This window comes from Lepidochelys olivacea (genome assembly GCF_965140295.1).
Source record: "Lepidochelys olivacea isolate rLepOli2 genome assembly, chromosome: 22".
NCBI lineage: Eukaryota > Metazoa > Chordata > Testudines > Cheloniidae > Lepidochelys > Lepidochelys olivacea.
In genome coordinates, this window is record NC_140432.1 from 3388673 (window position 1) to 3404121 (window position 15449).

General features: G+C 46.2%; 1 protein-coding gene across 7 annotated transcripts in view; it reads right to left on the reverse strand.

Annotated features, from left to right (window-relative positions):
• PKNOX2 (PBX/knotted 1 homeobox 2) overlaps nt 1-15449 on the reverse strand; it is a 689215-nt gene that overhangs the window by 12137 nt on the left and 661629 nt on the right. For all 7 annotated transcript variants that reach the window (XM_084611724.1, XM_084611727.1, XM_084611723.1 and 4 more), the window contains 2 exons: nt 10451-10527; nt 3170-3348 (listed from right to left, as the gene is read on the reverse strand). In XM_084611724.1, coding sequence (XP_084467850.1) covers nt 3170-3348; nt 10451-10527 — 256 coding nt within the window. The remainder of the gene's footprint in view (nt 1-3169; nt 3349-10450; nt 10528-15449) is intronic.

Below are 15449 nucleotides of genomic sequence, written 5' to 3' on the forward strand. Positions count from 1 at the left end.
TCAAGTTCACAGAACCTGGCAAGAACCTGGCTAAGAAGTGGTAGGCACTGGACACGTGCATAAACACATTCCAGAAGGAGTGTGCCAGAACACCCTGATACAAGGTTATGGTGTAAACACACTTCCTGAAGATGATGCAAGGACACGCTGACCCCTCTGAATGACAGAGTAATGGATAGAGATGTTTTGATGGAGCCAACAGGTAGAAGGTAAAGCGTGGTAACTAGCCATGTCAGAGGAGCAGTATGTAACTTATTTTTATCAGTGTATAAAAGAGGGGTTGCAGAGGGAGTGTCTTTGGCTGGCCGAGGGGGGACTGGAAAGTCCCGCCGTTCACTGAACTGGTCCACTGTAATGGGTATACATGTGTTGGTGGTCCTGTGGAGTCTATGGGATACTAGGACCGTGCTTCATCAATAATAAACCTGGTCGACTGCCTTTCCACTGAACCGAGTCTGTGGTCTTCTTGGGCAGTTCGATCCAGGTCTGCTGTGTCAGCTACCTGCACAGAGCTGGCATAGGACACAGTGAGAACACACACATAGCCAACAACTGGCAACAAGAGCAATAACTGAGGGGAGAAAAGGAGACACCCCAGTTGGGTGTCACCTACCCACCTTACACTGTGCAAAATCTCTTGCAATTTTAAAATCTTCTACAATACAGGAACCAATGGCCTCATATACAGGTAAAACAGGAGGAGTGACAAAAGATGTCTGCCGTATCTTTGGAGCAGTCTCCCAACACTTCCCTTATAGGTCCTCTCAGCAAGAAAATAATGGAACCACTCAAGATTGACTGTCTGGAACCATGTCAGCTACATCTCAGAGTCAACAATATCAAGTCAGCCGACAGATCTAGCAGAATTTGCATGGGTACTTGGTTCTCATTCACCTCCAGCAGAAGATCATTGAACAATGAAAGTAGGGTGATCAGATAGCAAGTATGAAAAATTGGGACAGGGGGTGGGGGGTAATAGGTGCCTATATAAAAAAAAGCCCCAAATATCAGGACTGTCCGTATAAAATCGGGACATCTGGTCACCCTAAATGAAAGAAGCACAGTCTCCATTAAGTACCTAGCCTACAAGGAGACAGATCACAGCCAAGCTAATATGAAGAAATCAGAGTGCTTTGAATATTTATGGAGTTGCTTTGACATCCCATTCTCACAAACTTCCTCTATTTATCAACATTACAAATGTTTAGAAAGGTTTCTTGAACAAGTGCCTTACAATAAACAGCTTCCTAAGAGAATCTGGCAACCCATCCTCCCAAAGGGAGACATTTAATGATATATTTGTAACCCCCAGGAGGCTCAGCTTGGCTCCTGGCTCTGTGTACTGCTGGCACAGGAAGACGCATGCTGTCCCGGGAGGAAGGGGGGCCAAGGGCAGATTCAGAGACTGTGAGCAGCCCCGAGGGAGCGAGGAGAGCCCCGATTTCGAGCGATGGCCCCTGGAGCTCTGGGGAAGGACGGCAGCGTGCCTGGATGGCCACCAGCTGCCTGCTCAGAGGAGGGGCCATGTCTGGGGGTGGTGGGGAGTAGAGTCACATGACTGACCAGTCAGAGCCCCGGAAGAAGACCTAGGGTGACCAGCAGGATGTGGGAGCGCTGGGAGAGGGGAGAAGCCATTTTGGAGGAGCTGGAGCCAGCTACTGAAGGGGCAGGACTGGTATGGGGGAGCTGGTGAGCCCCAGGCCTGCATGCAGGGTTCCCCTGACAACTGGCCTCCAGATGCCTGGCAGCAACATCCCTTAGCTTGGTGCTTTCACTCCTCAGGAGAGCGCTCAGCACACAGAGTTTTGTGAGAAAATTCTCTCCCCAGCCGGGCGGCGTGAGCCTTTCAGCTCCTAGACAGACCAGGCCCCACGTGGCCAGTGCTGCTCTGGTGCTCACTCAGGGCTGCCCGCCTGCTGGGAGCGTGGCTGAGCGCTGGGGCAGGAGATCAGGAGTTGTGTTTTTAGCAGAGTTATTATAATCTGCACCTGAGCCCTGCACCCCTTTGTGGAGCGGGGAGATCCTGACTCCTGCAGGAAGAGGACGCCTGCCAGCAGTGATCATCAGCCCCTGAGCAGAGCTGAAGTGTCTAGGTCGATCTCTGAACCTGAGCATCGTTCATGGAGTTGTGCGTGCACCATCTTTTAATTAGATACCCAGGCACATTGTTTGGGAGACCCCTACTCCCTGAACTGCGTCCTTAAGCCAGGGATAAGGGTTTCGGGATTTTATTACTTGCTGCGTATTAAACCTGTGGAGGGACTTATCATCCTAGCCCACATGTGAGTCTTTTGGGCTGTACTGAGCCAAGCCAGCCAAGTTGTGTATTGCTGCTACAGAAGATATTGTAGTCAGAGGTCATCAAGGGCCCCTGGGAAGTACGCGTACCAACTGGACACTAAATTTTACTTTTGCTCTACTAGGTCATGTGACTGGGGAAATTCATGGGTATTATCAGCATGGGCACTGGTGACCCTGAGATAGCCTTTTACTCTGTTATATTTATTTTCTCTTTAATATAGTTACTCTGTTGAATAGCTTGCATGTGTTTGTGTTATTTCTTGGGAGTCTCCAACTAGCTGACAAGTAAGTGGGGGTTACCTGTGGTTGGAATTTCCATTCCAAGCTGTCCCAGTGACCCTGCCAGGAAGGCACAAGAGGGGAGGAGGCACCACCAAATAAATTCATATGGGAAGAAAATAAGAAAGTTACACCCTGCTGAGCTGGACACAGGATCCAGATGAACACAGCCCTGTCCATCAAAACCTGTAAGGAGATTGGTGCTAAAGGAGGTAACTGGCTGGATGGGGTGTGACATATTTTTATGGATCATACTAGTCTCACTGTTTCTAACCTCGCTGTTTCTCCAGTAAAGTTTTTCAGCCAGGAGGGGCATGACTAACTGGCATGTGGTGATCTGGAGTCTCCTCAGTATATGCAGAAGTACAGTGAGAAAAACTGGATAAAATTCAAGAAAGAAGACCTCACACTTCTCCTCTCCAGAACTGGCATTACCCCATAGAAACTGAAAGCAAAGAGTGTGAATGTACCGCATGCTCGTTAACAGGCAAACATTCTTAATTACTGACATTAAGTACAATAACCAAGGCAGATGTGCACTACAGACTTCCCGAGTCAATCCCATGCCATGTCCCTGCCCCATTCTTACCGTCAGGATTGGTATTAGGATTGACTCCTTGTTGCTGCAGCACTCCAGCTGCAATAGAGTTGGGCCAGAATCTCTGAGTAGGACGGTGCTGGGATTTGATCTTCTTGGCTTTGGGGGCTGGATCTGGATTGCTCGCATCAAGCATGGGCTGCAGAATGCGCCGTCGGGCATTGATAAACCTTCCCATGGGGAAAAACAGGGAGTTACTTGCACTGTTGAAGATTCAGAATTATTACAAGGTTTTCGAATAATTATCTTCTTTCACTTATTGACTGTGGGTAACATTTTCAAAAGCATCTGAGTGACTCAGAAGACTAAGTTCCATTGATTTTCAATGAGACTTAGGTTCTTAAGGACCAGAGTTTTAAAAAGATTTAGAAATGGCTCAGCCCCAGGTGGCCCCCGCCTAGTGGAAGGTTTAGCCCTTGGTTAGGCAGCTCAATTTCACCCAGGCTCCATATGGTGTGCCTGGGGATAGTTAAGTGCCGAAGAGAGAGATTTGCAGACGCTGGCCAGCTGAGTGGGAAGTGCCCTACATTAGCCAGGAGTAAAATGCCCAGGAGAAGAGAGGGGAGAGCAGTGAGCCTTAGGCGCACAAACAGCTGCCCTGGTGCACCTGGCTGATGATCCCTCTGCCTGGGATTCTCAGCTGCAAACCCTCTCGGAGTTAGACCCCTGAGACAGGTCACCTGATTAGGTAGCCTGTGCAGTCTCTGGCCATGTCTCCACTGCTCCATTGTAAAAAGAAAAGGAGGACTTGTGGCACCTTAGAGACTAACAAATTTATTTGAGCATAAGCTTGAGCATCAGTGCATCCGATGAAGTGAGCTGTAGCTCTCGAAAGCTTATGCTCAAATAAATTTGTTAGTCTCTAAGGTGCCACAAGTCCTCCTTTTCTTTTTGTGGATACAGACTAACACGGCTGCTACTCTGCTCCATTGTGTGGACTAAGGGTGTGTGAATTGCAGAGCATACCAAAGTGTTGCACTCTAACTGCCCTGTGTAGACACTGCTAGTGCAAACCAAAAGTTACTTTGTGTGAACGTAGTCCTCTTTCAAACAGGACTATGTTAATGTGAACTAGGTACCTTTTCATTCGCTGTTAGGCAGATACACTTTGGTGCATTCACACCCCTATAGTCCACCCTGCAGCCACGTAGACAAGCCCTCTGTCTCCTGGTCATAATCAATACCTCTCACATTGTTCAGGCACCTAAACCCCTTTTAGATCTGTCTCTAAGTGCCCAAGTCACTTTTGAAAAGAAAACTTGGCTCCTAAACTGCTTAGGGCTTGTCTACTTAGAGAAGTTACTGTGAAGTAAGCTAGGATGTGATTTTAAAGCACAATAGCTGTTCTGCATTCATTCCCCATGTGGACACTCTTATTCCACATCAAGAGTGCCTTTTTCTGCTTAGTCCACTTCCAAAGTAGTGGAAGCTAACCCAAAGGCAATGCAGAGTAAAAGTGTCCACAATGGGAGTTAGTGCAGAATAGTTGTTCGGCATTTGCTACTCCATTATCGCTATTCTGAACTATTTGCCTTTGAAGACAAGCCCTTAGGTGCTTTTCAAAAGGTTACCCTATTTCACAAGTAAGTACTTTGTTATAACTACTAGCAATATGCTGACTATTATCCTCTGTAGAAAAATAAAACACTAATTATTGCATTATGTATATTTTCACCAGCAGGGGGCACTGGGTGATTGCAAATGTATACCAGCTACTGTGGCTAGAGTTTACATGATATTACTAGGCATCAGTCAGTACAGGCCCTTGGTAGACTTAATCATTACTATAAGTAAACGTCATCATTCCATATTTAATCATTCTACTGCTCAGTTTAGTCTGGCATTATTGTGTGCTGCAAATGAAACAGCAGCAGAATGAAATGACAGAAGTAACAATAAAACATAGTCCTGGCTGATGATGACCCCACATAATGACAGCAGCCTTCAACTGCCTGCTGGGGGGTCCAAAGAGGATGGAGCTTGGCTGTTCTCGGTGGCGGCAGATGACAGAACAAGGAGCAGTGGTCTCAAGCTGCAGTGGGGGAGGTCTAGGTTGGATATTAGGAAAAATGTTTTCACTGGGCGGGTGGTGAAGCACTGGAATGGGTTACCTAGGGAGGTGGTGGAATCTCCATCCTTAGAGGTTTTTAAGGCCTGGTTTGACAAAGCCCTGGCTGGGATGATTTAGTTGGGGTTGGTCCTGCTTTGAGCAGGGGGTTAGATTAGATACCTCCTGAGGTCCCTTCCAACCCTGATATTCTATGATTCTATGATAAACAGTAAAGTACTCTCCAGGCAATGCTCCATGTAATTACCCTGCTCCTCAGTCCATACATTCTACAGTATACTCTTCAAACAGTGCAACACTCTCTGGATAAACAATCCCATAGTCCTAAATAATTCTACAGCTCTTGATTTGTCTATATCGTTCTAGTTTGCCTGCCACTATGACATTTAGGCCTAAGGCCCAGATATTTATCAGTATTTAGGTGTCTAATGATGCAGATACGAACCTAGAGGGATTTTCAAAAATTCCCCCAAAGCTCAGCTCCAAGCTTTCCTCAGTATGGGCAGCTCCAGGCAGAGCTTGTGGCTCTGGCTTCTTGGGCACAGACACTCTGTCTGGTTCCACTTCTACACTTCTACGGAGCAGGGCCCAGTGGGAGCTTGGGGTTAGGTGTGTACATGTAGACTCATCAAGCCCTCGGATCGCTACCCCTTCCTGCTTCTCCACGTGGGCACCAATGATACTGCCAAGAATGACCTTGAGCGGATCACTGCAGACTACGTGGCTCTGGGAAGAAGGATAAAGGAGTTTGAGGCGCAAGTGGTGTTCTCGTCCATCCTCCCCGTGGAAGGAAAAGGCCTAGGTAGGGAGCGTCGAATCATGGAAGTCAACGAATGGCTACGCAGGTGGTGTCGGAGAGAAGGCTTTGGTTTCTTTGACCATGGGATGGTGTTCCATGAAGGAGGAGTGCTGGGCAGAGACGGGCTCCATCTTACGAAGAGAGGGAAGAGCATCTTTGCCAGCAGGCTGGCTAACCTAGTGAGGAGGGCTTTAAACTAGGTTCACCAGGGGAAGGAGACCAAAGCCCTGGGGTAAGTGGGGAAGTGGGATACCGGGAGGAAGCACGAGCAGGAGTGCATGAGAGGGAAGGGCTCCTGCCTCATACTGAGAAAGAGGGGCGATCAGCGGGTTATCTCAAGTGCCTATACACAAATGCACGAAGCCTGGGAAACAAGCAGGGAGAACTGGAAGTCCTGGCAAAGTCAAGGAATTATGATGTGATTGGAATAACAGAGACTTGGTGGGATAACTCACATGACTGGAGCACTGTCATGGATGGATATAAACTGTTTAGGAAGGACAGGCAGGGCAGAAAAGGTGGGGGAGTTGCACTGTATGTAAGAGAGCAGTATGACTGCTCAGAGCTCCAGTATGAAACTGCAGAAAAACCTGAGAGTCTCTGGATTAAGTTTAGAAGTGTGAGCAACAAGGGTGATGTCGTGGTGGGAGTCTACTATAGACCACCGGACCAGGGGGATGAGGTGGACGAGGCTTTCTTCCGGCAACTCACAGAAGTTACTAGATCGCACTCCCTGGTTCTCATGGGAGACTTCAGTCACCCTGATATCTGCTGGGAGAGCAATACAGCGGTGCACAGACAATCCAGGAAGTTTTTGGAAAGCGTAGGGGACAATTTCCTGGTGCAAGTGCTGGAGGAACCACCTAGGGGCAGAGCTCTTCTTGACCTGCTGCTCACAAACCGGGAAGAATTAGTAGGGGAAGCAAAAGTGGATGGGAACCTGGGAGGCAGTGACCATGAAATGGTCAAGTTCAGGATCCTGACACAAGGAAGAAAGGAAAACAGCAGAATACGGACCCCGGACTTCAGAAAAGCAGACTTTGACTCCCGCAGGGAGCTGATGAGCAAGATCCCCTGGGAGAATAACATGAGGGGGAAAGGAGTCCAGGAGAGCTGGCTGTATTTTAAAGAATCCTTATTGAGGTTACAGGGACAAACCATCCCGATGTGTAGAAAGAATAGTAAATATGGCAGGCGATGAGCTTGGCTTCACAGAGAAATCCTTGCTGATCTTAAACACAAAAAAGAGACTTACAAGAAGTGGAAGATTGGACAAATGACCAGGGATGAGTATATAAATATTGCTCGGGCATGTAGGAATGAAATTAGGAAGGCTAAATCACACCTGGAGTTGCAGCTAACGAGGGATGTTAAGAGTAACAAGAAGGGTTTCTTCAGGTATGTTAGCAACAAGAAGAAAGTCAAGGAAAGTGTGGGCCCCTTACTGCATGAGGGAGGCAACCTTGTGACAGAGGATGTGGAAAAAGCTAATGTACTCAATGCTTTTTTTGCCTCTGTCTTCACGAACAAGGTCAGCTCCCAGACTACTGCACTGGGCAGCACAGCATGGGGAGGAGGTGACCAGCCCTCTGTGGAGAAAGAAGTGGTTCAGGATTATTTAGAAAAGATGGACGTGCACAAGTCCATGGGGCTGGATGCGTTGCATCCGAGAGTGCTAAAGGAGTTGGCAGATGTGATTGCAGAGCCATTGGCCATTATCTTTGAAAACTCATGGCGATTGGGGGAGGTCCCGGCCAACTGGAAAAAGGCTAATGTAGTGCCCATCTTTAAAAAAAGGAAGAAGGAGGATCCTGGGAACTACAGGCCAGTCAGCCTCACCTCAGTCCCCGGAAAAATCATGGAGCAGGTCCTCAAGGAATCAATTCTGAAGTGCTTAGAGGAGAGGAAAGTGATAGGAACAGAGAGCATGGATTCACCAAGGGCAAGTCATGCCTGACTAATCTAATTGCCTTCTATGACAAGATAACTGGCTCTGTGGATGAGGGGAAAGCAGTGGATGTGTTGTTCCTTGACTTTAGCAAAGCTTTTGACACAGTCTCCCACAGTATTCTTGCCAGCAAGTTAAAGAAGTATGGGCTGGATGAATGGACTATAAGGTGGCTAGAAAGCTGGCTAGATTGTCGGGCTCAATGGGTCATGATCAATGGCTCCATGTCTACTTGGCAGCTGGTATCCAGTGGAGTGCCCCAAGGGTCGGTCCTGGGGCCGGTTTTGTTCAATATCTTCATAAATGATCTGGAGGATGGTGTGGATTGCACCCTCAGCAAGTTTGCAGATGACACTAAACTGGGAGGAGAGGTAAATACACTGGAGGTTAGGGATAGGATACAGAGGGACCTAGACAAATTGGAGGATTGGGCCAAAAGAAATCTGATGAAGTTCAACAAGGACAAGTGCAGTGTCCTGCACTTAGGATGGAAGAATCCAATGCACTGCTACAGACTAGGGACCGAATGGCTAGGCAGCAGTTCTGCAGAAAAGGACCAAGGGGTTAGAGTGGACGAGAAGCTGGATATGAGTCAACAGTGTGCCCTTGTTGCCAAGAAGACCAATGGCATTTTGGGATGTATAAGTAGGGGCATTGCCAGCAGATCGAGGGACGTGATCGTTCCCCTCTATTCGACACTGGTGAGGCCTCATCTGGAGTACTGTGTCCAGTTTTGGGCCCCACTCTGCAAGAAGGATGTGGATAAATTGGAGAGAGTCCAGCGAAGGGCAACAAAAATGATTAGGGGACTGGAACACATGAGTTATGAGGAGAGGCTGAGGGAACTGGGGATGTTTAGTCTACGGAAGAGAAGAATGAAGGGGGATTTGATAGCTGCTTTCAACTACCTGAAAGGGGGTTCCAAAGAGGATAGATCTAGACTGTTCTCAGTGGTAGCAGATGACAGAACAAGGAGTAATGGTCTCAAGTTGCAGTGGGGGAGATTTAGGTTGGATATTAGGAAAAACTTTTTCACTAGGAGGGTGGTGAAACACTGGAATGCGTTAGTGAGGGAGATGGTGGAATCTCCTTCCTTAGAAGTTTTTAAGGTCAGGCTTGACAAAGCCCTGGCTGGGGTGATTTAATTGGGGATTGGTCCTGCTTTGAGCAGGGAGTTGGACTAGATGACCTCCTGAGGTCCCTTCCTACCCTGATATTCTATGATTCTATGTTTTGAAAACCAAAAGCTCCCATTGATTTCTTTTGATTGGTGGGTTGCCTTTGAAAATTCCACTACGTCCCTATCTGCATCATTAGATGCCTAAATACTTTTAAAAATCTGGCCCTCAGGCTCCTAAGTCACATGGGCACTTTTGAAAAGCCTTTTCCATGAATTAAAAGTTTCACTCAGGGCTCAATTCATCCCTGATATAACTTCATGGACATCACAAACTTACACCAGTGGAAAATGTGGCTGAAGGAGTGGAAATGAAGTAAGTGACACTAAAGGTTTAAGAGAGACAAGGCTGGCAAGGGAATATCTTTTATTGGACCAGCTTCTGTTTAAGTTAGTTTTATAATTAGCTGGCTTGCGACATTCTGGGGGCAGGAGGGTGGGGGGAGGAGTGAGGACTCTGCGCTCAGCCTCCCCCTCCCTCCCCTGCCTCCTACCGGTGGCAATCAGCTGGTTTGTGGTGTTCGGGAGGCAGGGGAGGGAGGGGGAGCCTGTGTGCCAAGTCCTCGCTCCTCCCCCCTCCCTCCTGAACCCCACAAGCCAGCTGATTGCTGCGGGCAGGAGGCAGGGGAAGAGGGGAAAGGCACTGATCCGTGGGGTCTGCCGGTGGGTGGGAGGTGCTGTGGGAGGGCTGTTGGGGAGCTGATGGGGGGCTGCCAGCTGTGGACAAAGCAGGCAGCCAAAGGACATTATAGGGAAGCATTGCACAACTTTAAACGGGGCATGTTCCATAACTGAGCAGGGACGTGATATCGAAACAACGTTAAGCGAGAGGACGTTAAGTGGAGAGTTACTGTACCTGGAGCACGATTTTAAATGTTTTGTAAGCAATTTATATAGAGATGTTTCTTTTTATGTCTACTTTCTTTTTAAGCACCAGTGGATATAAATTCACTCCTTTGTCTTCAGACTAAGAAGAACCAACCTGAGTCCATAAGGTGCTCAGGTTTGAATCTTGTCTCTTTTCCCTAGGAGCTATTTCCACCTTACTCTATTGTTCAGATACAACACCTCACAACCACAGAAAAACACCTCTTCCTCGGGCTCTGATGCTGATTTTCTTCTGGGAAATGGCCAATAAGGCAACTGAATCAGCATCCTGCTATCCATGTGGTTAAAGTCACAGGCTAGGCAGGGACACTGAGAGTAGTGACGTGACTCCAGCAGTTTAATAACTATGAAAGCAGGAAAATTCCACAACCCCCACACTCAGGTTCACTCACCAGTTATTGACTTGCAAAAGTGTCAGGTTTGTCTGTGCTGCTATCTGCCTTTTCTCATCCTCTGTTGGGTAAGGGTGCTGAAAAGAGACAATAGCATAATTATAGTGCATTACCTAGAGGAAGGCATTGAGGAGCAGAGGGTCAGGGTCAGTTGTCGTGATCTGAGTTTTACCAGGATGAGCTCTATTAAAGGGTGCCCCACCTCCGTTCTGGGTGACTCAGCATTACCAAGTTTTGAAGTGCTCCTTTCCCTACAATTGAACACGGGAATTGAAAGCCCAAATGCGAACCCATTGCTCAGTAGTATGCAAGGCCTCTTGTAATAGACACTAGACACATTCAATGGCAGCAGAGAAAAACCAGAGCAGGGAACCTAGCTGAAACCTTGCCAGTCTGGAAGCTGTCATTTATATTACTATTAAAACTATTTGCATCACAGCTGCCAAAATAGCCATCTGCATTCACCCTCTACCACCAATCCATAGAAGCAGCACTCACATTTTAGTGTGTTGGGGACTTTTAGAACAAACTCTTGGGAACTTTACCTTGGTTTGATTATTATTTAAAGAACAGGAAGTGCTCTTGGTTTATCTCATCTGGTCTCCACTCATTTTGTGATAATGAGTGCTTGTGATTGCTGGGACATTTTATTCACAGATCTGATCTAAACGTTACATAGGGATTGTGACCCTTGTAATCAGTATAAAATGTCGAACCCAACAGAATTATCATGGTAACTTATAGGAGCTCTGGGGAAGAAGCTGCATTACTTACTCCTGAAGAAAGAAGGCAAATTAACTGGAAAACTCAGGATTGAGCTTCAAGAACTCGGGTCTTATTGTGGCAATAAGACTGAAATGAACTACAGAAGCCTTACCTTGTATGCGTATATGCAGTAAGAATGATAGGAAACTTCCTATGTGTGCTACTTGAGTTCAATCACTTTAAGCTTCTAAACTCATACATGCCAATTTTGTACAATACATACAAATGGATAGTGGCATTGTGATAAATGAAGGGGCGGGGGCAGCTCCCTTTTATGGACACCCAGCCAGCCAGTTAGCTATAAAATCCCTGTTAGTAGCTGTTCTCTACTTGCTTTACCTGTAAAGGGTTAAAAAAGTCCATAAGTAAAAAGAAGGGAGTGGGCACCTGACCAAAAGAGCCAATGGGAGGCCTAGAACTTTTTAAATTGGGGAAAAACTTTCCCTTTGTTTGTCTGTCTGTTGTTGTTCTCCGGAGAAAGGTGACAAAACAGAGACAGGGCTGAAGCTATGCTGTAAAAAGCTGTAAACCAGGTATGAAAATCACCAGATCATACCTCAAACTACTCAATATGAAACTCCAGATATGTAAGTAGATCAGAAAATGTCTAGAAGGACATGATTAGATTTCTCTCTTTTATTTCTGTAAGGTTTGTGGAGTCCTCTGTGCTAACCCCCAAATGCTTTTGCTCTGCTGGTAACCATTAAGCTGGACCTCAAAAAAAAACATTCTTGATGCTAAATTATTATATTTGCTTTTTTAAAACTCTAGCAATAGCCTAAATTCCAGATGTATTTTCTTGCTTTTTGTTTTTAATAAAATTTACCTTTTTTAAGAACAGGACTGGGTTTTTTGTGTCCTAAAGGGTTTGTGCACATGTTGTTTAAATAGCTGGTGGCAACAGCTGATTTCCTTTGTTTTCTTCTCAGCTCTTCCCCAGAGGGGTGAGGGGGTAAAAGGGCTTGAGGGTACCACACTGGGAGGTATTCCCAAGTGCTCCTGGGTCCAAAGGGGTTTTTTGCACTTGGGTGGTGGCAGCATCTACCCATCCAAGATCAGAGAGAAACTGTAACCTTGGGAGTTTAATACAAACCTGGAGTGGCCAGTATCAATTTTTAGAATCCTTGCAGAGAATTCTGCACTCAAAGTGCCAGAGTGGGGAATCAGCCTTGACAGGCATCCACAAACTGGATTAAATATTCAGTTACCCCATTTGGCACAAGACCAAGCACATTTATGTCAATGAAAGTCTTTCCATTGGTTTGAAAGGGAGCAAAATCAAGCCCCGGTTACACAGTTTGTACCCACAAATCCAACTTTAGAGTGCAAAATATGTGTGTTTCTGTCGAGAGATCTGTTTGAAAAGTAGATCTTTGAGCTTTCTGTAAAACTTTCAGAGATTTATAGACTCCAAGGCCAGAAGGGACCACTGTGATCATCTAGTCTGACCTCCTGCATATTATGGACCATAGAACTTTCCTAAAATAATTCCTAGAATTTACATTTTAGAAAAACAGCCAATCTTGATTTAAAAATCATCAGGGATCTAGAATCCACCACAACTCCTGGTTAATTGTTCCAGTGGTTAATTACCCTAACAGTTAAAATTATACACCTTATTTCCAGTCTGAATTTGTCTAGCTTCAACTTCCAGCTGTTGGATCATGTTCTACCTTTCCCTGCTAGACTGAAGAGCCCAAGGGACCTAAACAAATTAGAGGATTGGGCCAAAAGAAATCTGATGAGGTTCAACAAGGACAATTGCAGAGTCCTGCACTTAGGAAGGAAGAATCCCATGCACTGCTACAGACTAGGGACCGAGCAGCTAAGCAGCAGTTCTGTAGAAAAGGATCTAGGGGTTACAGTGGACGAGAAGCTGGATGTGAGTCAACAGTGTGCCCTTGTTGCCAAGAAGGCCAATGGCACTTTGGGATGTATAAGTAGGGGCATTGCCAGCAGATCGAGGGACGTGATCATTCCCCTCTATTTGACATTGGTGAGGCCTCATCTGGAGTACTGTGTCCAGTTTTGGGCCCCACACTACAAGAAGGATGTGGAAAAATTGGAAGGAGCCCAGCGGAGGGCAACAAAAGTAATTAGGGGACTGGAACACATGAATTATGAGGAGAGGCTGAGGGAACTGGGATTGTTTAGTCTGCAGAAGAGAAGAATGAGGGGGGATTTGATAGCTGCTTTCAATTACTTGAAAGGGGGTTCCAAAGAGGATGGATCTAGACTGTTCTCGTGGTAGCTGATGACATAACAAGGAGTCATGGTCTCAAGTTGCAGTGGGGGAGGTTTAGGTTGGATATTAGGAAAAACTTTTCACTAGGAGGGTGGTGAAACACTGGAATGCGTTACCTAGGGAGGTGGTGGAATCTCCTACTTTCGAAGTTTTTAAGGTCAGACTTGACAAAGCCCTGGGATGATTTAGTTGGGGATTGGTCCTACTTTGAGCAGGGAGTTGGACTAGATGACCTCCTGAGGTCCCTTCCAACCCTGATATTCTATGATTCTGTGATTATTAAATATTTGTTCCCCATGTAGATACTCATTGTCTGTAATCAAGTCACCCCTTAACCTTGTTAAACTAAGTAGATTGACTACTTTGAATCTATAAATATAAGGCATGTTTTTTAACCCTGTAATCATTCTTGTGGCTGTTCTCTGAACCTTCTCCAATTTATCAACATCCTTCTTAAACTGTGGACATTAGAACTGGACAAAGGATTCCAGCAATGCTCACACCAGCACCAAATACAGAGGTCAAATAACCTCTTTAATCCTACTCAAAATTCCCCTCTTAATGCAACTGTTTATGCAAACTTCATATCCAGCACATCTCAGCTTGTAACTCTTGAATAAAATATACATGTTCCAACGAGCTCAGCAATAGCAACATGTGAGGGGACCTCTGAGTAATGCTACTTTACACTGGGCAGCTAACAAGACAGTGTTTCTGCTCTACTGGGCAGAAGCTTTTCCCTTCCCTGAAGCTTTCCAGATCGTCTTAAAATATAACCCAGTCTGCACTGGGACTCCAGTCACAGGAGCACTCACACCTTTGTCCAGATCCAAAGCTTTGTTACATGGTTACAGATTCTGTGGGCATTCCAGAAAAATGAGCCACTATGTACCTTGCTTACTGGCGCCTCGGAACCACTAGCCAAGCCCACAGTACGGGAGTCACCAACTCCCAGATTAAGAATAACCCATTCCTTTTCAAACAAATATTAAAAAATAGTTGGTTGGATTGTTCGGGTCTTTTAAAACTGAAATAATAAAAAAAGAATAACAATTTCAAGGCATTTGTTTGAATGACATTTTCCTGCCAGTTACCCAAGAGATGAAGTTACTTCCTTATTAATAACTGATTCTCTGTGTATTGCGCCATGGCAAATCTTGCTGAAGCTTTATAAAATTTGTTAGCTCACACACTCAGCTTGTTCTGGACAGCATCCTGAAAAATGCAAGGTGCACCTGCTACATTCCAGTCTGCAAATGTCCCATGTAAAAGGCATAAGGAGCACGGGTTTAGTGGGTCTAGCTGGGATAAAACTGTATAAGAGATATAAACCTTCATCCTGCCCAACATAAACCAACTTTTAAGTGCCTGGGCTATAAAGAGACATTCCCCGGGGGCAGGTTATTCCATAATTGTCCATTATAAGATTTTTTGCTGTTGCATTTGGTGTTGGCCACCATTAGAGACTGCAAGGAGGGTAGATGGCTGTCAGTTTGATCAAGTTTGGTCATTCCTATGAGCTAGATTCACAAGGGTACTAAGGCCTGATGATGCTGAGCATTGCCATGCCTAACTTTAGGGGCCTAGAAACCCACTGGGATTCACAACGCATGAGCTAGGCTCCTAGTCTCCCCACACAATGAATGGGGAAGCACCTCAGAATGGGATTCACAAAAGCCAGCATGCTGAGCGGGTGCCACCTAAACTAGCCAATGGGAGATGGCAAGGTGAGGGGTGTATTCTAAACTCCACCCCGCTCAAGGAGTTCAATGCCTAAGTCCAGGCTGCTTGGGATTCTCAGCTGCAAACCCTCACTTGGTGTTACACACCTGCACCATTTTTGCAAGAAGCCAGGGGTGAAGGTTAGAGTCCAGTCCAGCGGTTCGAGCACTCCTGTGGAAAGTGGGAGATGCCTGGTTCAAGTCCTCCCTTTACCAGATGGAGAAGAAAGGATTTGAACAGGGCTTTGCTCCCTCTTGGGTGGGTGTC